The following is a 23,756-nucleotide window of genomic DNA, read 5'->3' on the forward strand; positions in this document are numbered from 1 at the left end:
GCCCACCGCGCCAGTCGCCCAGGACCCTCGCAGTCCGCCGCCCGCCCCTTGAAGCCCCCGAAGCCCCGCCTCCCGAAGGCGGGGCCTCCGCCCTTAAACAGGCGATGGCACCGCCCCGGAAATCACGCGGCTAGGCGAGACGAGGGTTAAATCGGCCATGCCGGGCGGGCCCGACCCGGAGCCCGAGCTCAGCGGCCGGGCGTCCGCTGCGGCTTTAAGGGGGCGCGGCCGGGCCCGGCTCGCGGACCGGCCGCCCAGGAGCGCGCGCCCGCGGACGACCCGCCGCGGGGCTCGGCGCCGGGGCCGCCCGGGTCGTTCATCCGTGCGCGCCGGGCTTTAGCGCGTTCTGCGAGCGTTCACCGCCGGCGTCGAGGGAACCGCGTTCTCGCGGGGAGGAAAGCTCCAAGCCCGTCCCTCGCGCGGTGAGCGTCGCGAGGAGACTCCGCGGGAGGACGGGGCGGCGAGCGCGACGGCCGGGGCGTGTGTGCGGCAGCCGGGCTGGCCTCGGGGGAGGCGGGGAGGGAGGCGGGGAGGGAGGCGCGCTCCGTCGCCGGGGAGCAACTCGTCCGACACAGGCCCCGGCCGTTTCTTCTCCCGCCCACGTCCCTCTACCCCCCCCCCCCCCGCCCCCTCCCGCCCTCTCACCCTCTCACCCTCCGCCCCGGGTGTTAATTCGCGCCCGTTAGTTTTGTGAGCGCCTCACGCGGTCACGCCGCCGGCCTGTGTACGGGCCCGGTGTGCGGGGTCGCCGTTTGGGCCTGCTTGACTGAACGTAATGCTCTCAAGCCCCCCTTTTTAAAAAAATGATTTATTTATGTTTATTTACACAAGAACTGAGGTGCAGGCCAGAGGCGCGGGGAGTGAGAGGATTCACCAGAGCCAGAGCGGGGAGCAGAGCAGGCAGACGGACTGAAGACACTGCTCAGGGGAGCAGCGGGCGGCAGGAGAGGTCTGCGCGCCATGGGGGTATCTCCCTGGTCGGCCGGGGATCGAACCGGCGCAGCAGAGGCTGCGGACAGCCTCACAGCGCTGCGCTCATCCCGCTGCGCCGCCACCGGGAGGCCCTCAAACTCTCCATTTTGCTGAAAATGGCTACGTATTATCTTATGGCTGAATTGCATTCCAAGTGTGGATACCCACATCTTGAGCCATTTGTCTACTAGTGGACATTTAGGCAATAGAAGCCTCCCACCTATTACAAATAATGCTGCTATGAATAGGTTTTTTTTTTTTTTTTTTTTTTTTGCATTGATGGCTTTATATTTAAATAGATACCCTGGAGTGGGATTGTTGGGTCATACAGTATTTCCATTTTTGGTATCTTAAGATGAAACTAAAGTCCTTTCCATCATGTTTGAATCTGTTTACATTCTCACCAACTGTATTAATGAGCTTCCTCTTTGTCTGCATCCTCTCCAGCACTTGTTTTCAGAGTTCTTTTTAATATGTTCTATTCCTACGGGTGTGAAATGGTATCGCATTGTGCTTTTAATCTGCATCTCTTATTGGAAGTGATGATCAACATTTTCTCATATTTCTGTTGGCCTTCTGTTTATCCTCTTCAGTGAATTGTCTGTTCATACCTGCTGCCCATTATTTAACTGGGTTTTTTAATTGTTCAAGTGTGTGTTTTTAATATATCTTGGATATTAATCCCTTATCAGTTACATGTTAATGTGAATATTTTCTCGCATTCAATAGAATATCTTTTCAGTTTTTTCTGTTTTCTTTTGCTGTGTAAAAGCTTTTGATCTTCACATAATGCCAATAGGGCATTGAGTTGATTGGCATTGATAATGCCAATAGGGGTGGAGTCTCTAAAAACATCTTTATCACTGATAGTCATGAAATTTATTTTAATATATGTGCTGCCAAAGCAAGCACAATCATCATGAAATTTATTGCCAATATTTTCTTCTATATATTTTATTTATTGTAGGTCTTATATCTAAATATTTAATCAACTTGCAGTTTATTTTTTCAGTGAAGTTAAAGAGCAACCCAACTTCATTCTTTTATGTGTGGCTTTCCAATTTTCTCAGCACCGTTTATAAAAGAGATTGTCCTTTCCCTGCTGTATGGTTATAGCTGCTTTATCATGGGTTAGGTACCGATATCTACATGAATTTATTTTTGAACTTCAAATTTTATTCCATTGACTTATGTAACTATTTTCAGCCAATACCATGTTGTTGTTGTTGTTGTTGTTTTTTTAGAGGCATGTTTTATTTATTTATTTGTTGGTTTGTTTGTTTGTTTTGTTTATACATGCACTGGGTACAGTCAGAAGCGCGGGAGGGTGAGAGAATTCACCAGAGCCAGAGCGGGGAGCAGAGCAGGCAGAAGGACCGAAGCACACTGCTGAGGGGAGCAGCGGGCGGCAGGAGAGGTCCTTGTGCCATGTGGGACCGTCCTCTGGTGGCTGGGGAGCAGCCGGGGATCGAACCAGCGCTGCAGAGGCTGCGTGCAGCTTCGCAACCCAGCGCTCAACCGCTGCGCCACCGGGGAGGCCCACCATGTTGTTTTTAATACTGCTGCTTCATACTAAAGTTCGGAGTTAGGTAACATTATACTACCATTTATCTCCTTTTTTTCTCAGGATTACTTAGTGACTCCATGTAAAATTTGATGAATTTTTGTTCAGTTTCTTTGAAAAACATTGCTGGTGCTTTGATGGCTATTGTGTTAGACTGATATGTCATTTTAGGCAGGACAGTAAATTTGATTGCATTGATTCTCCCAATCCCTAAGTGTGGGATAACCTTCCTTCTCCTCATGTCACTGTGTGAGTCCTTTAATAAAACCTTGTAGTTCTCCTCTAGGTCCTTGACCTCAATAGATTAATTCTGAGGTATTTAATTCTTTTTGAAGCAATTATAAATGGAGTTATTGTCTTAATTTCTTTTGTTTCTTGTTAATCATGTATAAAAAAGCTACAGATTTTTTATGCTGAATTTGTCACTTTGCTCTGTTTCTCTATTGCTTCTAGTAATTTTTTGGTGGTGTCTTTAGAATTTTCTATATAGAATATTATATTGTCTATAAATAGTGATAGTTTCACTTCTTTTCCCACTTGGATTCCCTTTATTTTGTTTTTATGTAGCAACTCTGGCCAAAATCTCTAATACTAAGTTAACCAGAAGTCGTAACAATGAGCATCTTCATCTTGCTCCTGATTGTAAGGGGAAAGATTTCTCGTTTTCATAATATTATATTGATTGTTGGTTTGTGATATATGGCCTTTATTATAGTGAAATAGATTCCTTCTATTCCCATCTTCCTGAGAGTTTTTATTACAAATGGGGGCTGAATCTTATCAAAAGCTTTCTTTGCATTTATTGATATTATGGTATTTATATTTACTTTTATTGATGTGATGTATTACATTGATCTACATATATTAAACCATTCTTGCATCCCTGGGATAAATCTCACTGTATCATGGTATATAATTCTCACGATACACTGTTGAATCTGACTTAACAGTATTTTGTTGAAGATGTTACAGTCAGTGTTCATCAGGGATATTGGTCTATGATTTTATTTTCTTGAGCTACCTTTATTTGGTTTTGGTATTAGGGTAGTACTGGAATCATAAAATATATTAAGTTGAGCATTCCCTCCATCTGTATTTTTTTTTAAATAATTTGAGCAAGATCAGCATTAGTGCTTCTTTAAAGGCTTGATAAAACTCTTTTGTAAAGCCATCTGGTCCTAGACTTTTGTTTAGGGGAAGATTTTTTTTTTTTTTTTTCTCCAGGTTCTCCAGGCTCCCCTAGAGATGTCCTGGTCACCAAATCTGCCTCTGAACTGACCCTGCAGTGGACAGAGGGCAACGCCGGCCGGGCACCTACCACGGGCTACGTCATAGAGGCCAGGCCCTCAGGTAAGGGTGGTGGCCCACTGGCACCTGCTCCTCAGCCCAGGAGCGAGGACCTAGGGACACTTGAGGCTTTTTCAACCCACCGGTGAGATCCGAGGGTGTTTTCACCAAAGGCTCTGAATGTTCATTCACAGCCTGGACTGAAAGAGTCACGCCCATGTCAGATTGCTGTGAAGATCCCCATTAATACTAAGGCTGACACATCTGCTTCATCTTTTTTTTTTTTTTTTTTTTTTAATTTTTTTTTCATTAAATAATAAATTGTATTTTTATATTCTAGGGGAAGATTTTTTTTTATTGTTTGACTATCAGTGATTGTGACTGAATTGTTCAATTAATCTTTTTTTTAAGATTTTTTTTTTAAAGATTTATTTTTTTATTTATACAAGAACCGGGGTTCAGTCAGAAGCGCAGGATGGTGAGAGAATTCACCAGAGCCAGAATGGGGAACAGAACAGACAGACGAAATACACTGCTGAGTGGAGCAGCGGGTGTGACAGGAGAGGTCTGCTGCGCCATGTGGGTTGCTCCCTGGCCGTCTGGGGATCAAACTCGTGCTACAGAGGCTGCGGATTGCTTCATAGTGCAGTGCTTAACCCCTTTAGCCACCAGGGAGGCCCTTGAATTGTTCAATTAATCTGTTTCTTCCTAGGTAAATCTTGGTAGACTATAGTGATTTAGAAATTCACCCATTTCTTCAAGGTAATCAAATTTATTGGCATATAGTTGATCATAGTAATTTTTTATGACTTTTTTGTATGTATGCTATCTATGGTAATTTCTCTCCTCATTTGTGATTTTGTTTATAATTGTTCTCTTTGTTAGCCTAACTAAAGCTTTCTCTATATTTTGTTTATCTTCTTAAAGAACCAACTTGTGGTTTTATTAATCTTTCACAGTCTTTTTGATCTCTTTTATTTCTGTTCTTATTTTTTACTGTTTCCTTCCTTTATTAACTTAGTTCTTGTTTGTTCCTCTTTTCCAAGTCACTGTATGTGTAGCATTAGGTTGGTTGGTTGGGGTTTTTCTTGCTTCTTAATTTGGGCCTATGTTACAATTTTCTTCCCTCTTAAGACCATATTTTGCTGCATCCCATAGACCCCAGTGGCTTGTATCTTCATTTCCATTAGCTCCACGATAATTTTTAATTTTTAAAAAAGTTCCTCTTTCATCCAGTAGCTATTAAGGAGCGAATTCTTTAGTCTCCAGGTAGTCATAATTTCTCCTGTTTTTTTTTTCCCCCCTCATAGTTGATTTTTAATTTTATGGCATTATAGTCAGAGAGAGTACTGTCTAAGTTTTGATTTTGGTTTTATTGACAAGTGACTTATGTCCCAATATATGGTCTAGTCTTGAAAATATTCCATGTGCATTTACAAAAAAATGGTATGCAGTGGTAGGTCTTAGTGTGTGTACACTATTATTTTATTTGGAACTCTTTGGGCCTCTTGGATCAGTGTCCAGTTCATCTTTCAAGTTGAGATGATTCTCAGCGATTATTTCTCTACATAAGTTTTCAATGCCTTTGTCTTTCTGGAATTCCCGCAATACATATTACTTCTCTCAGGTTGTCCCAAGGGTTCTTGCACAATTTTACTTTCCTCTATGTTATTCTGTGTTCGTTGACATTATACTTCTGATTTTCTCCATTGTACAAGCTCATTCTCTCCATAGCTGGCATTGTCTGCTATTGAGGCCCTCAGGTGCATTTTTTAATGTAGTTATAGTATTCCTCAGTTCCCTTACTTTTAGTTGGAACTGCCTCATATTTTCTTAGTCTTTTTTTTTTTTTTAAGATTTATTTATTTATGCATACAAGTACTGGGGTGTAGGCCAGAGGTGCAGAGGGTGAGAGAATTTACTAGCGACAGAGCAGGGAGCAGAACAGGTGGATTTACTGAAATACACTGCTGAGGGGAGCAGCAGGTGAGACAGAAGAGGACCGCTGCGCCATGTTGGTTAGCTCCCTGGCTGGGAATTGAACTAGTGCTGCAGTGACAGACTGTAATTTGATAGCGCTGAGACCCTAACCCCTGCACCATCCGGGAGGCCCCCATTCTCTTAGTGTTATTCTGAGCTTCTGTTTTTTGTAGGGTTGTTTTGTGTGTGTTTTTTTAGTTCCATAAGCATTATTATAATGATTACCTTGAACTTCTCTTCAAGCATATTCCAGAGTTCTGCAAGATTGAAACTCCTCTCAGTTTTTTTTTTTTTTTTCCTTTTCTAGCATTTTGTGGTATGTTATTTTGTCTCTTCATTTTTTATTTCTGATGGGTTGTAGTACGGATAGAATTCATACTGACACCTTTGCACCTGTTGAAATAGTCAGAGAACTAGTACTGCCAAGGGGTAGTAGATATAAAATGACTGGGGCAGTAGGGCATCAAAGGATCCTGTCCAATGAAAGATAAATTTGCATACAGAGCTTTACCAAATAAACACAACTGATTTTAGTAAATTTACAACTCAAATTGAGGGCTGTCAGTGGTACCAAGAGAAAAATTAAGAGCAGAAAGCTTACTGAGTAGAAAGTCTACTGTGAGTGGATTGTTGTTGGATTTTTTTTTTAAGAGGCATTTTTTTTTTTTATTTTATTTGTTTTGTTTATACATGCACTGGGTACAGAGGGTGAGAGAATTCACCAGAGCCAGAGCGGGGAGTAGAGCAGGCAGAAGGACCGAAGTACACTGCTGAGGGGAGCAGCGGGCGGCAGGAGAGGTCTGCGTGCCATGTGGGACCCTCCTCCGGTGGCCGGGGAGCAGCGGGGGATCGAACCGGCGTTGCAGAGGCTGCGGGCAGCTTTGCAACCCAGCGCTCAACCGCTGCGCCACCAGGGAGGCCCCTGAGTGGATTATTTTTAAGAAAGCTTCAGTCATACATGGAATGTCATGGAAATTAGAAAAAGCTTTTGCAGGGATACCCCAAATTCAGAAGTCATTAAGAAGACTATGCAGGGCCTCCCTGGTGGCACAAGGGATTAAGACACAACCTATGAAGCTATCCGCAGCCACTGCAGCACTAGTTCGATCCACGGCCAGGGAGCTACCCACATGGCACAACAGACCTCTTCTGACTTGCCCGCTGCTCCCCTCAGCCGTGTATTTCAGTCAGTCCGCCTGTTCTGTTCCCCGCTGTGTCTCTGGTGGATCCTCTCACCCTCCACACCTCTGGCCTGTGCTCTGGTTCTTGTAGCATAAAAAATCTTTAAAAAAAAAAAAAAAAAGACTATGCAACTGCTTGTACAAGTATTAAAAATGTCAAGACATTATATTTTATCTATATTTTGGAGTACAAGTACTAAGCAGTGATTAAAAATAATGAGGTAGACTTGAATATGCTGACATGGCAGTATTTCCAAGATGAAAAAATAAGATGCAAAATATATTGTACACTCCCTTTGGCATCAACAAAATGTGTATATATATTCCCTATTCATCAAAGTCAAAGACAACACTCTAAGCAAAAATTTTTGCAACATACAACATATGACTGCCAAATGACTAATTTCTTTAATTTCTAAAATCTCATATGAATAAAACAAATAAGCAAGGGATATCAATATGGAATTTAGAGAAAAAAATAAGGAATTGATAAATATATGAAAATCTACTTAACCTCTTTACAAAAGAAATACATATCAAAATAAGACACTTCACTTATTATGAGCTAGTACATTGCAATCATTTTTAATAAAAATATGGGGAAACATTCCCATATGCTTTGGTGGAAGCATAAACTGGTATCTTCTTCAGGTACATTAGATAATGTTAATATAGACGACTTAGGACCTAGCAATTCTATTGGTAGAAATTTATATCATACCTGCAGTGATAAATGAACATATATGTGTAGGGATGTTCATTGCAGCATTCTTTATACAGTACAAACTGGAAATAAGTTTTGATCAAGACATAAATTAGGGTATTCCCATGATGGAGTACTAGGCAGTTGTTGAAAAGAATGAGATATATGAATATACTGACATGGAATTATTTCCAAGATGAAAAACCAAATTGCAAAATACATTGTAAACCCCCCTTGGCATAAACAAAATGTGCATGTACACACTTTTGTATACACTTGTGTATACATACACTCCCCTCCCTCTTTAACCCCCACCCCACCACCACACCCACCACAAGAAAATACAAGAAATTTAACAGAGGTTGCCATAGGTTTGAGGGAGCTGTTCTTTGGGGTGGGGCATGGGAAAAAGGCTTCACACCTCTTCAATGTTACATTGTCTCAGTTTTTATTATCATATACATGAAGAGGAATGTAATATGTATTTTCTTGCTTATATTTAAATGTAAAAATAGCTAAATGTTAATATTTTCTTGAAAATTATTTTCTTTCAGATGAAAAATGGGATGCCTGACTGCACTGGGGAAGACATGGCACAAGCTGACTTCACATACAGAAAGTACCTTTATTTTGATTGGCAAGGTCTTACATTAGGATTAAGAACAGACGTGGTGGAGCTGGTGCTGGGGTAATAAGAATGCAGTAGAGACCACAGTGGAGGAGGAGCATCTCATCAGACATTCTTTATCTTCTAAATCCCTTCCAGTTCCTTTGTTACCCTCACCAACCCCGTGCCGTACATTTATCATGTGAATAGTACTTCTCGAAATAAAAATCCCATGAACCATTTTCCTAGTCCCTTCTGATCACCCATGAATGAATATAACCATTGTATGAAAAGCCCAAACTTAAACTTTCATAAAATAATCCTCAAAACTCCTATGCTTTAAATTACTAAAGCTCATCTTTATTTTGCAATTGAACAAGTAAGTCACAGCTAGTTTTTTTTCACGTTTGTACCTGAACAACTATTTCTCAATCAAAATGAAATATGGCCAACAAAACATTTCACGACATAAATTCCTTAGACTAACACAGTTTTAATGCAAATCAGCATTTCATTGTTTGCTGTTAGTATTTGTAGATGTTTTGTACATGAATTATAGTAATTCTAATTTTTCACTGTAGTTAAGACAAACACACAAGGACTTTCAAGCATACAGTAAGTTGCAGTGACAAATGCATAGTGATGCTTTCAAATTATCCAGTGTTGACCAAATTCAAGCCTATACATTTTAAATGAACTCTATGCTGCTTTGCCTCCTTAATTGTGGGAACAAACCATATGGAAAGAGTTTTGTGAAATGGGGAGAGTTAGTTTAAAACATTAGGGGGCTAATTCTGTAAGTATACAATCAAACCTGAAATGGCAGCAGAACTGTAAAACTATATTTTAATTAGGAAATTAACAAGTTTGTAAAGAAGTGACTTTGACCTTTCATATTTAGATATAGCACCTGTTACGAGAAAGTAAAATCCCAATTAAAACTATCTAGAAATAATTACTTTTAAACAACTATAAAATAATCATTGATGAATACATAGTAAACTATCTGTCCTAAAATTAGGTCTATATTTTAGAAAATGCAGACTAGCTTTTCTTATTTGAAAAGATTTTAACATGGATTGTAACTGTAATGTCTTGGTGCTGCAGAAACACTATATTGGACTGTTTTTATTTTTTTAAGCACATTCTAGTGATAGAAAATGAAAAGTTTAACGTAAACTGGTTTTAGTTTTATAAATTCTGCTCTTCGACATGGATATAGTGTCAGGAATTTCCCCTTCAAATTACTTGTGGTGCATTGATTTAACCCCTACGTGCAAACTCAAAACAAATGGATTTCCACATATTCTCTTAATGTACAAAACTACAAAGCAGAAATGTTTATAGTAAACCAAACATTGTAGGAGCTAGCTGAGATAACTCAGTCCAGCAAGACAGTCATTTGTGTAGCTTTTATTGTACTAAATTACAAAAAAAAAAGCAAAGCTAAAAGTCACATAAGTAATTTTTAAAATATCAAAGGATCAAAAGATGATCACTAAAGCATTTAAACTTGGGTCTAATCCAAAGGGCTCTACATACTAATCCATTAATTTTGCCCCCTATTTATAAAACTCCTAGGAGAGATTTTTATGTATCAACTCAGTAGTATGAAATAAAGTGCTACTATTAGAAATTCAAGAATTTTAGCATTGAAATTTTTGACCTACACTACAGATTACAACAAAGAATGAATAATTTTAACTCCCTGCAGGATGGAAAAAGACAGATGCCACAGAAACCCAGAATTGGGCTGAAATTTTCTTGTCCAGGAAGGCAAATTACTAGAACACTGTGATTCAAGAGTAGAAACAAAAAGGCTTCTTTTCATAAAAGGTAATATGGGTTCAATAATAGTAACCATAGTGGACTTGAGGAAACCATAAATCAGCACCTATTTGGGGTCTATCATTGTAAGCAGGCTGTCTCCATGATGGTCTTACGATAATTTCATTTAGCAATGTGGCATTTTTTTAGTTAAGGTTATCACAAGTAATACCTGCTAAATTTTGGAAACACCTGGACATGAGGGAGCCCGACACTGATCCTTCCACAACTGGAACAAAAGTTAGTGAAAGGAGATAGCATCTTATAGTTGTTTAAGGTATTTACTTGATAAAGATTTTACTGACTCTACTGTAAAGGGAAATGATTTTTTTAAAAGTTGGAGGAATGGAAGCAGGAGTCAAAATGATGAAGGCCCCACAGAGTAAGTTTGATGAGTGATAAATACTACATTTGAAGGAAACTGTTGAACAAGTTAATCATGCCTAGAGAAGTTGGCTTAAATATAGGGTTTTGTTTTTTTGTTCAGTTGAATGAACAAATCCTTAAGGATTTAAGACACCACTGGTATAAATCAGAATTGGGCTTAGTGGTCTTATCTATTCAAGATACTGAGAATAAAAAGGCAAAATCATTGATCTGTCAGCACCCTCTGCACATATTTACTGTTGTTAACCATAGGCAGCTTTCTGGCTTCATCAAAGTCACACTCTCACAATGTTCTCATTTGTGGCTGCCAGTGACAAAGCCTGAGAACTTTCCTTCATGGTAAACACATACAGCAGAACATTTACCCTCATACCCAAACAACTTTCCATACTCCAAAAGAATTCAACTACTTTACAATTAAAAATGGTATGCACAATTTTCCTTGCAATTTTCAATTTAAAAAATGAAAAAATGCATATTTAAAATATGCTTCAATGATTACTCTTGTTTATAATAAAAATTCATTTTTCTTCTATAACTACATTTTTTATAATGAAGTGGAGAACACACTCTTTTCCCCTTTTCGATTTCTTTCCCCTTCTTTTCAATTCTTCACTGACTTTTTTAAAGAGTATCTTTAAAATCAAGTCATAATTTTCTAATAACATTTGAAGATACATTCATTTTCTTTACAGCATGAAAGACATACAAATATTTTATCTTTTTTAAACAATGAAGTAAAAGAAGTTAACAGTCTCATTCTTTAGACAATAGAAAAATATTTTCTATACCATTTGCACAATAGACAGGAAAATTCTACAGTGTTGAACTGAAATTTTTATGAGCACAACAAGGTTTTCAATCATCTTTATCCTTGCATTGAAAAATTTAAAAGGTTTCAGTAAATTAAACATCAGAACTCCCATCTAAATTGGTAGTCTTTAAACTTGCAATATTGCTAGTATCATTCACTCTATAAATTGAAAAAAGAAATTGATTTATGCGCTGAACTATAGCAAGTCAATGCTGAAAGACTGCACCCCAGTAGATACTTTTTCTGAGTGTCCATTTAGCTTGGATTATTAAAATAAAAATGACTACAAAACTTCAGAAATTAACAGTAAACTGTAATAGAAAAAAACAAATAAATAGCAGCAAATTTAGATATGGAAACAGAAATAACTAAGATCTACCTACAACTTCAAGATTATAAAAATAAAAGGTCAATTTCTGATAAATAGGGCTTGTTTTTGACATCAAAAGACTTATGGTAATAATCACTATTAAGAAGGAATGAAGTCTGTATGTAATAAAAAATCGTGTTGCAGACACTATAAAACAATTTTAACCCAACAATTTAAGGATTAATTTCATGGGCTCTTTATACAATTGCTGAAATTACCTAGTATCAGTTAGCCCTCAAAAACATATATTATGTAAATTCCTTTGCAACTATACAATTCTCAAAGAATTTCATAAAACACTTGCTACAATTTGTATTGTGATCATCACACTGAAACACTAACAAATATTTGCCAACAGATCAGTAATTCTGATATTTGACAAAAAATAATCCAGTGGGTTTTAATAACATAACTATTTTACTTGGAGGAAACACCACACACACAAAATAATTCCAGTAATTGTGGTTGGACAGTTGAAATAAATGTAGGAAGTAAGCAATGTTAATATAATGTAGTTAACTTTGTTGATGTGGTAGCTTATATAAAAGCAAGCTCTGGCATAATTTATCTTTGTCTTGTCATAATATTAAGAGACATTTATTCCAACAAATATTTACCATAACGTATTTACTCTAAGTGACTTAAATGCACATTTACCTGAACTACAATATAATTACTACAAAATAAGAGATGTAAACAATATTCCACATTATTGTGGTATAAATAATTTTTATGAATTCAAAACTACTTTGGCAACCTTACCATCAGAACATCTTAAATATTCAAACACAGACATTAAATAGGACATTATTAAAAATTGTTGTTTCCTTTTCCCTTTCTGATAGTATTATAAAACAAGTAATGCTTTAATTATACTACATGTTCACAAGAACATAAATATTTTGATTATAAGTGGACATATACTCTAAATCTTAGTTCTATGTTTTAAGTGCTTTTAAAAATTAGTCTTCTAATTTGCATTTCAGAATGTTTTCAAACTGCATGTATATCAGCATAAATACTTTACAAAAGCTTATATCCTATTAGGGAAGCATGGTTAGCAAACGGAGTCAAAGGTCCTAATTAGGATCACTTTTAAAAAGCTACTTATTTCCTAAATTAAGTAACATCTAAGGTACTCATAATTATTAAGTAAAAACACTGCCTGAGTATAATTCTTGCGCTGAAACGGACTAAAATTCACAAGAATTTATGATATTCATACACATTGCCTATATTAATAGAAAGTGAAATGGAGTAAGATCTTTGAAGTTGCTTTCAGCTCTCAAGTTATAGTACTGCTAGCTAACTTTTGCTTAAATACCTGATTAGACCCGATCAGATCTGAGAACAGATTATAAACAATTCTATAATTAAAATAATCCTTTACCCAAGTTTGTTAACATTAGTCTTTATGTAACACACATATAATAAACTCACAAAAGTATCTCAGTGTATTTATGTTAGTACTTGAAACCTTCAAGCAACCGTCTTAATGGCTTAACAGATCTTTTGCAGTCAGTTTTCATCTATAATTTTTTTCTTTAATCAAAATGACCAACCCTTCCCCTCCACCCTTCCACATGTAACAGCAGGCCATACAAAGGAAATTCTATGTTTGTTTGCTTCTATTTTGAATGGACACACTGGTCAAACAAATACTACCAATTTTTCTTGCAAATGTAAAGTCTATTCCAAAACACTTTTCATCCTATATACAAAGTGCTGACACAAATCAGATGCTCAATAAAGTATTTGAAATGAGTATGATAAAACCATCCTAAATCAGAGAGGAAGGATTTTCACATTTCTTAGCATTTAAAAAAAGTTCCATTGATTTACCAATATCTATTTCCACTTGTCAGAATAAGTCAGCATTGATTTCTTGAGTGTTGGGGGGCAAGGGGGAAGGTAGCTGGAGAAGAATAGTTTAAAGACCAGAAATTTGGCATTTTTTAAATCACACTATTACATTGATATGACTGGAATCTTTGAGCTATCTGGTGTATTAAAGCTAGAATTATTTCTAGAACCCTAATTATATTGATAAGCAGGTTAAAAAATTCTCAGGTGTAATGGATAGTTTTATCTGTTGAGTGAAATGGGAAGCATAATTAGCATATTCATTTCAAGAAGTGGTTAAGGATAGTTTATTTTAAATGTGAGATGCTAATAAATATGCCTTTTTGAAAAGGATCTTTTCTGTACATAAAAATACTGACAGGGTAGCTCCCAGATGAAAAATTCATACATGATAAATTCAAATTTAATTCTTAACATCTAATATATTATTTAAAGACTGGCATTAATGATTTAAAAAGGCAGCAGTGCTCATTGCCAACAAATTACTAGAGTTAATCTCAGAAGTGTAAACAAATACCTAAATGAAATTAAAGAACCATCTCATTTGTATGCTTATCTCTAAACAACTGTAACTTTTTTACCCAGTTTGTGGATTTGTCCACATTCGGTACATACAGTTGGAACAAATTTTCTTTTTTCATTTGGGTGAAAAATAACTGCCAAGACAGTTATTATACAGACCCCCAAAGTGGTTTCACTTTTTCACTTTTCAACTTATCATGATGTCATATAGCAGCCTAAATTGTATTTATGTTAGTAGAAAATGGAATGTTCAAATAAAATTATACTTATTTATTATCTTATACTGTCTTGACTGTGAAATGCCAAAATAGATTAAGAGAACTTCTCTTTGACATAAAGGTTGTTTACTTTTCTCTTTTAAAAAAAACTTAAAATAAAAATATTTTAATACAATAATTTATTTGGTATCTTTGCTATAGTGTTTAGGAACTTAACTTCCTAAAATTTATTATTATGAATTTTGAATATTTGAAATAATATCATTTAGATTATACTTAAGATTTTAAAATGTACATTTTACCCATCATATTAAATGACATTCCAAAATATCTACTATTCAATTCTAAATTTTATCAAGACTGTACAGAAATATTCATAAACCACTAGTAAATGAATCTATTTTAACCATAATCCATATAAAATAATTGTGTGATATAACATTTTAATAGATGAGCAAATTTCCACTTGTACTGAAACTGGGCAATTTTAAAGTTCTATCATTATGTAGACTTAAAAATTTAAAAAAAAAATAAACCTGAAGAGGAAAACACACATCCTTAAAGGGAATCACCTCCTCATCAGGCTGGACAATTCAAACTCTCCATATTAACATGCTTATAACTTAATAAGTTCATATAAACTGGAGTAATTTAATTGTACATAAAAATGTCAAGAAAACCCTCATTTAAGTTGTTGAGGATTACTTTTGAAAATAAGTCAGTAATGTTTCATTCCTTATTTGAAGGATCCCAAGCAAGAAACCAGTATGAACAAAGCCTAATTGAACTAAAATGAAAGCTCAAGAGTACTAATTAGTGGTAGAAATAAACCATAGGTAACTGCTCTACCTTTAAAGTATCAATGTTTTGCTTTAATGGGCATTATTAGATGCCATTTCTAAATTAGGAATAACATGAAAATTAGAAGAATAATGCAACTTAACTTGAGCTTCTCAACTGTAACCCTTGTACCTCAGGAAAACAATGTGCAGATACTGAACCATTTCATAGCAGCAGACTGCTCATTCAGTAGAACACAAACTGTCTCTGCTACTTATGGCAAAATGCAGGGGTTGGTAAAAATTTTCCCAAACCCTTCTTTGACTGCCTAACTTAATAGAAGTTATTTTTAAAAAAGTGAACTGATTCAAATGCATAAAAATGTAAATGTATAATATACAGACATACCTCCTAGTGGGGTCAAAATGAGTGCCTTTTCATTAGACATACAGGGACGTCTCAAGGCACTTAAGGGGTTAAGACACAATGCATGCATTCCTTTACATCAAGTATGTGAAATCACATGATTTGGAATAAGCCAACCTTATGATAAATATAAGTTACATTATTAAATCCAAGAAAATTTGTAGATTCATATTTATACTTTCTATAAGATGCTGGTAAATGGACAATCTGCAGCATTTCCTGGGAAAAGCAAATTCCACCTTTCTTCTTATGAACAGCAGGTCTCTACAGGGGGAGTTTAGGGAAAGATGTGCTGCATCCATAGGCAGTGTATTGGCTAATACTGAGAATGATATTGCTAAAATTTAAAAAATAAAATCTGGTAATCAGCATAGTAAGTACATGAATCACTGGAAAACACCAGAGCTGACTCCTGATGTTTACTTCTTTTTGCTTTCAAGATATAGGTGTGTAACAGAGATGATGAGAATTCTGAGCCTTGTTTGTGGCAATTCTACCAGAAGGGGACTGCATGGCACCACCACAGAATTTCATAAATTACCCTGAACATACTCAGTTATTCACTATTTGTTCGGAGCAAAGCATGAAATAGTCTTCAAACACATGAGTTATAGATTTTTGAGAGTGACATTTTTTTTAAACATAAAGTGCAACAGTGCTGAAGTTTTCAGTTTTTGTGAGTTCTTCATTTTTTTTTGTTGTTGTTGTTGAGAAGCCATTTCCTGCAAGCAGTATTATGGCACAGTGAATAAAATGGAAAGCAGTTTTCCAACACATATTCCAGAATTTTTGCTTTCTTATTTATTTGATGATGTCGTTAAGGGTTTAACAAATCCTTCTTCATAAACTTTCAAAATAGCTTCACATACAAATCTGTATTGACTCTGAAAAATAAAATATAAAAAAAAGAATTTAAGAGAAAAACTAGAAAACAAACAAAATAGTGATAAGCATCTCACTTGACTTGCTTCTAAAAGAAATGCAAAATAAGAATGCAGATAATTCATTTTTCACCAACAGAATGGCAAAAAAAAAAAAGTTGGTAACATACTTTATTTTGTAAAACACAATTTTCTAGTAGGGATGTAAAATACTGCCATCTTGATGATGTGAATTGCGCAGTATATAACAAAATTACACTAATTTAGCTATAAACCAAGCAACCCACTTCTAGGAAATCAACCAAAAGGAAAAAATTGAAAAAAAAAATGAAAACATATATTCATGAGAGGCTTCTCACTGCTATGTTATTTATATTAACAGAAGTGAAAATATACCAAATTTTCATCATTAAGGGACTAGGTGAGTAATGTGTGGTACATCCTCACAGTGGAATACTATTTAGTGGGGAGGAAAGGAGGGGAAGGAATGAAATTCTTTAGACTATTATAGAATGATTCTCGGTTATTATGTTAAAAAAATGAATTAGAGAAAAGTACATACAGCATATTACCTTTATAAAAGGAAAGGTGAGAAATACAATGATGTAGTTATCTTACTCAGTATATATGTTTTTTTTAAAAAAAAAAAAAACAAGGTAAGGGGGCCTCCCTGGTAGACCAAGGGGTTAAGCATCAACACTATGAAGCTATCAGTAATTACAGCAGCATGAGTTCAATCCCCAGCCAGGGAGCAACCCACATGGCACAGCAGACCTCTCCTGTCTCTCCTGCTGCTCCCCTCAGCAGTGTACTTCAGTCAGTCTGCCTATTCTGTTCCCCACTCTGCCTCTGGTGAATCCTCTCATCCCCTGCATCATACCCCAGCTCTTGTATGCATGGATAAATAAATTTAAAAACAAAAAAAAAGGTAAGGATAAATAAATTTTTGGAAGGATAAATCATTAAAATAGTTTCCTATAAAGGAAATGGGGAATAGAGTGCAGGAGAAGAGTAGAAATTAAAACTTGATTGAATAATCTTCCTCCTAAAGATTTTACTTTGGAATCATGTAACAGATCCTACAATTAGAACATTTAAAATCTCCATAATTGGGCCTCCCCAGTGGTGCAGCGGTTGAGCGCTGGGCTGCAAAGCTGCCCGCAACCTCTGCGGCGCTGGTTCAATCCCCAGCTGCTCCCCGGCCACAGGAGGAGGGTCCCACATGGCGCGCAGACCTCTCCTGCAGCCCCGCTGCTCCCCTCAGCAGTGTACTTCGGTCCTTCTGCCTGCTCTGCTCCTGGCTCTGACTCTGGTGAATTCTCTCACCCTCCCACGCTTCTGACTGTACCCAGTGCTTGTATAAATAAATAAATAAATCTTTAAAAAAATAAAATAAAATAAAATCTCCGTAATTAAAAATAGCAAAAAACAAATCAATGTGTATATCTAATTCATGGAATAACCACATAGAGTATGTGTTTCAAAGTACTTTGGAGTAGTAATCTGACTGTCTATCTCTCATTGAATATATACAAAAGGCAAAAATAACAGTGGAAAAATTGAAAATGCTTTCCAGTAACCACAGTTAGTGGAAACAGTATGTTTCACAATTTTGAGACTGCTGTTACATAAAGTGAAATAAAACAAATGAGTACTCATATTAAGTCTTTCATTGTGGGGAATACAGAGAACAAGCTTTCTTATTGAAGAGGAAAAGAGGTGAAGATGAAAGGTAGTTAAGTAAAAATACTTGTCTTGCGTGTGTACTGAAGTGTGTTATTAACTCCTAAGTTTGTTTTCTGGCAACTGAGGATTTCTAGAGACAAACACCAACCTAAGAGTAATAAAAACCTCTAGTATTAAGAAGGTGTCCCTAAAACAATTTCTCAATAAAATGAACCAGGATTTTGGGGAGGAAATACTGACACTAAGTTTGGGGGAAGAAATGTACAAGCTGGGGTCTGAACATCTTTACTGACAAGAATGTTATCAAAGTTACTAGGGCTTGACAAAAAGACTCAAGAACCAAATGAATAGGCTCCCACTGACCAAAAATAAAAAAATCTACATTAAGAAAAATAACTACAATGGGTGACATATCACATGTTTAAGTCATGATTACAAAATAATACCTAAATAAAAGCAATAACCAAAGGAAAGTGAACCAACTCATTATATCAAAAACTTGTGAACAAAGGGAAAGTAGAGCTTATCTTGCCTTTCCCACATAGACTGTACTACTGATTCACCAAAGAGTAGATAAGAAGTTTCTCTTTAAAGAAGCATTTGAGCTGGTTAAATAAGGAATGATAAAATATCATTTTTTGGTAAGCCCAATGACTTAATGATGCTTTGATCACTCAAGTGTGGTTAACACCACAAAGAGAAAGACAATCTGACATTATGTGCCTCTTGACAGAATAATCTAATACCACTTAAATTGTTCAAGCCTATAGATCCATTTACCACTTTCAGGAAATACAAAGACCACCACCTTGGGAATTTTGCAATCAGCAAAATCCAGACTGTGAACAACTGTGTAGTACAACCAACCTGATTTGTTCATCAAATGAACTGCAAAGAAAAAAAGATGTAGGAAAAATTTATATATTAAAAAGATTCAGAAGACACATAAACCAATCAAAATATGTGGACCACATTTGAATTTTACACAAACTTTAAAAATAAAAACTACTTATGTATGATATGATCCAGCAATCTGACTTCTGGATATGTATCTTAAAGAACTGAAAGCAGGGTCTCAAATGATATTAGTATGTCCATCTTCACAGCAGCATATTCATAATAGTCAAAAGGTAGAAACAATCCAGATGTCCATTGACAGATGAAAGAATAAACAACATGTGGTATATAAGTACATGAAGTACTTTTCAGCCTTAGAAAGAGAGGATATTTTGTTAAGTGAATTAGAGTCAGTCATAAAAAGGCAAGTACTGTATGTATGATTCACTTATTTGTGGTACCTAGACTAGTCTAGGTTATAGAAATGGAAAGTAAAATGGTGTTTGCCAAGGTCTGGGAGAGAAAGTTGTTCTTTAATGATTGTAGAATTTTACTTTGGAACATGAAAAAGTTCCAGGAATTGGTTATACAACAGTGTGAATATACTTAACATGACTGAATAGTACACTTAAAAATGGTTAAGATGGCAGATTTTACATTGTGTATTTGACAGCAATTAGAAATAAAAAGAATTAAGCATCATGTCCAAGAAACAGTTATCTCTGGAATGCAATGTTAGTTTAATATTCAAAATATCAATCAATATAATACACTATACATTAATAGCATAAAAGGAAAAAACCACATGATCATCTCCACAGATGCAGAAAAAGCATTTGACACAGCTACGAAAATACTGAACAAACGAGTAACAAAGGGAAATTCCTCAACCTGATAAAGGGTATTTACAAAAAAGCTAACGTGACACTGGTGAAAAACTAAAAGCCTCCCCCTAAGAGCAGGAAAAAGACATGAGGCTTCACAATTTCTATTTAATATTGTAGAAGTTCCAGCCAGCACACAGAAGAAACTGGGGAAGAAAAAAATAGGGGGGATATATACTGAAAAGACAGAAGTAGATTATCTCTAATTGCAGATAACATGATTTTGTATATAATCAAGAAATCCAATTTCATATGCAAAAAACTTTTACAATTAGGTAATAAATGATTTCAACAAGGTTGTGAGATACATGATTAATAAACAGTAAATTTTATATCTATATACCAGCAAAGAATAGACTTAAAATCAAAGAAAATAAACTTAGAAAAGCACCAAAAAGACCCCAAAATTTAAGAAATAAAAGAAGCTCAAGACTTGCATAGTAAAAACTATAAGACACTGTCAATGGGATTTGAAGAAGACATAAGTGAAAAAGGCATTATATCATATTCATGGTTTGGAAGATGGAATATCATTAAGATGTGACACTTTCCAAAGTGAACTATAGGTTCAACGTAATATATCTAATCTTGCTTTATTTTTGCCGATGACAAATTGATTTTAAAATTCATATGGATATGCAAGGGACTCAGAATAACCAAAATAGGGGGTATAGCTCAGGGGTAGAGCATTTGACTGCAGAATAACCAAAATAGTTTTTAAAAAGAACAGATTTGGGAGATTCATATTTCGTGATTTCAAATTTTATTATAAAGCTGCAATAATGAAGACAATGTGGTACTAGGGTTAAGAATACATGTACAGGCTGAAACAGACAAAGATTGCCTCTATTATTTTCATGGAAGAACTGTGCGTCCTTGGCACTGACTTATTTAAGCATCCCTGTGACAGTCCAACCCTCCCCAACCCCACCAAAAGAAAAGAACTGAGCATCCAGAATAAACCCTTACTGATTTTTGGTCAACTGAATTTTGATAAGGGACCCAGAGATAGTTATTGGTGATTAACAGTCTTTTCAACAACTGGGGCTGGGACAACTTAACCACATGCAGAAGAATAAAGTCGGAAGCTTATCTCAAACCAAAATTAACTCCAAATATATCAGACACTTAAATGTGAGAGGTAAACTATAAAACGCTGCAAAGAAAACAGGAGTGTGTTTTGTGACCTTTAATTTTTTTTTACATATGACACCAACAGCATGCGATTGAAAAAAGACAAATTTTGTGCTTCAAATGATATAATCAAGAAAGTAAATGGACAGGGTGGAAGAAAACATTTGCAAATCATAGATGTATAAAGATTTATATTCAGAAAATATGAAGAACTCTTACAACTCAACAATAAAATGACCAAAAAAAATTTTTTTTTGAAAAGAGTTAAAGACTTGTATAGACACTTTTCCAAAGAAGATCTACAAATAAGTAAGTACATGAAAAGATACAGATCACTAGCTACTTGGGAATTGTAAGTCAAAACCACAGTAAGATGCCACTTTCTGTTCTGTAGAATGGCAACATTTAAAAAGGACAATCAGTATTGATGATGTGCAGAAAATGGAAACCTCACTCACTGCCAGCCAGATGAACTATAAATTGGCGTAGCTGCTTTGGAAAACAGCCTGGCTGTCTCTCAACAAATTAGTTAACCATAAGACTCTGCAATTCTACTTATGGGGATATAACCAAGAGATATGAAAACATGTTCACACAAAAAATGTATATACAAATGTTCATGACAGCATTATTTACAATAGCCTCAAAGTGGAAATAATCCAAATGTCCAGGTGAAAAAACAAAATGTGGAATAATATTCAGCAATAAAAAGACATTTTAAAAAAGGGAATGAAGTGCTAACAAATGCTTGCAGAATAGATAAAACTTTAAATATTATGCTAACTAGAGTCAATTACAAAAAAAAAAACCAAACTGTATGATTCTATTCATATGAAAGATATGGAATAGATTAATCTATAGAAACAGAAGGATTAGTGTTTGCCTAAGGCTGGGTCAAAGGAAAATGGGGATGGTAGGAAAAAAATTAGCTAGAAATGATGGTTGTAAAATTCTGATATACTAAAGCCATCAAACTTTAAAGGGATGTGTTCTAAAAGGAAAAAAGTGATCTCAGAATGGCTAAGACATTCTGAGATCACTGGAAATTTGATTATTATCAAATGATTATTGTTAACTACATTTAAGTGTGATAATGGTATTAGGCTTTGTTTAGAAGCAAAAATATTCCTCATTTTTTAGATATGCACACTAAAATTACAGACAAAATGATATAATGTCTAGGATTTGCTTCAAATATGGTAAGAGTAGGTTGCAGAACAGGTGAAACAATATGGCAATTGTTGGGTCTGAGATGTCAAAATAGTGGTTAGTACATTGTTTACTTTTGCGAATATTTTAAACTTTCCATAATGAAAAACTCAAAAAATGACAGGCACTTAGGCACTTACTAGATCACATGTCAATTCTCTTCAGTAACCTTAATACCACCAACAATGCTAACATTTCACAGTGGCTTAATATACAAAAAGTATTAACAGTAACTCTAAAATTTCATGATTCTTCTTTTGATTTCTAGAAGATAATTCAGAATAATTCTAGAATACATAATAAATTAGTAGCTTAAGTTCTATGATTTTTCTAGTTGCTATAATTCCAGTTTTTATATTAAAAAAAGAAAGGTGATTTCACCACAGCTTTTTCACTGAAAGTGGGGCTATCAAGATTCTCAGTTCAGGGATACTATTAATATCATCTCAGCATTTCACTTGACAAAGTATTATACAAAAAGTTACACCTGTGCCTGTTTAAGGACTCAAGAATTAACATGCTCAGGTGGTACAGACAAACATTTTCTGTAAAAGATCAAACAGTAAATATTTTAGGCTTTGTATTAGATCATATGATGCCTGTTGCAACCTTCTCAGCTGTTATTACAGAGTGAAAGCAACCATAAATAATAAGTAAACAAATGAGCATGACTGTGTGCCAATAAAACTTTATTTACAGAAACAAGTGGTAGGCCAGCTCTGGTTCTAAGTGTCGGAAAATACTATCTCAATGGGGAATTTGAAGATAAAAATATGCTTTAAAATATGCATTGATAATTAAAATCTCTATGTTGCAAATACACATTTGTACACGAAATAGTACTTACAGGTGTTTGTATCATCATGGCTCGCTGATCTCTCATTGTTCTTACAATGTCTAGTGGATAAACGGGTTGATTGCATTCAATGAGACACATGGCTGTTTCCATAGTAATAAGAACCCCGGTTCTTCCAATCCCAGCACTAAAAAAGACAAATACAGGGCAAGGTCTTACTGATACTATTCTGTTAAAACTTCTTGTGGTATTGATGTAGAAAATTAAAATACGGAATCACAATACAGCAGAATATCTTCATTTTAATGTTCTATGTTATGAAGGTAGCAAGCCAACTAGAAAAAAAATCACTAATACAAATTAAATGTTTTTATCTGTCTCCTCCCTACTGTTAGTTATAACAACACTATTTCAAAATTTTAAATTTTAAAATATAAAAACAGAAGGTTATTGGAGCAATAACCCTTTAAAAGACAACATAACAGAATTTCAATAATCATTAGTAAATGCATAAAAGAACAGTATTTTATATATTCAAATAAATCAGTTTTTACAAGTAAATTTAGTTTTGATTAAATTTTATCACTGAGCTACTCATGAATAACTTTTTGAAATATTCTCTATGAACAAAGATACAGTAGTATTTGAGACTTAGGATATGAACTAGCCAAATGAATTCACCACTCCAGTCATTTTGCCTCTCAAGTATTTAGTTTACAATCTTCAGATAATTTGAAAGTTTGCTCTTAGAAAGTGCTGGAAAGGGCCTCCCTGGTGGCACAGGCGGTAAACACAGTGCTGTGAAGCTGTCAGCAGCCTCTACAGTGC

General features: G+C 35.6%; 1 protein-coding gene and 1 long non-coding RNA gene across 5 annotated transcripts in view; one reads left to right on the forward strand and one right to left on the reverse strand.

Annotated features, from left to right (window-relative positions):
• Positions 1–284: 284 nt before the first annotated feature.
• LOC119255094 (uncharacterized) lies at positions 285–16,369 on the forward strand. Its single transcript, XR_008553533.1, has 4 exons — positions 285–422; positions 3,761–3,886; positions 8,242–10,130; positions 15,942–16,369. It is a non-coding gene; the product is annotated as an uncharacterized LOC119255094 (long non-coding RNA).
• Positions 15,902–23,756, reverse strand: part of PTPN4 (protein tyrosine phosphatase non-receptor type 4) — a 160,515-nt gene continuing 152,660 nt past the window's right edge. For all 4 annotated transcript variants that reach the window (XM_037523229.2, XM_037523228.2, XM_054699631.1 and 1 more), the window contains 2 exons: positions 22,980–23,115; positions 15,902–16,385 (listed from right to left, as the gene is read on the reverse strand). In XM_037523229.2, coding sequence (XP_037379126.1) covers positions 16,299–16,385; positions 22,980–23,115 — 223 coding nt within the window. In that variant the 3' untranslated portion in view covers positions 15,902–16,298. The remainder of the gene's footprint in view (positions 16,386–22,979; positions 23,116–23,756) is intronic.

This window comes from Talpa occidentalis, unplaced genomic scaffold, assembly GCF_014898055.3.
Source record: "Talpa occidentalis isolate TD23 unplaced genomic scaffold, MPIMG_talOcc4v2.1 talOcc4.3, whole genome shotgun sequence".
Taxonomy (NCBI): Eukaryota; Metazoa; Chordata; class Mammalia; order Eulipotyphla; family Talpidae; genus Talpa; species Talpa occidentalis.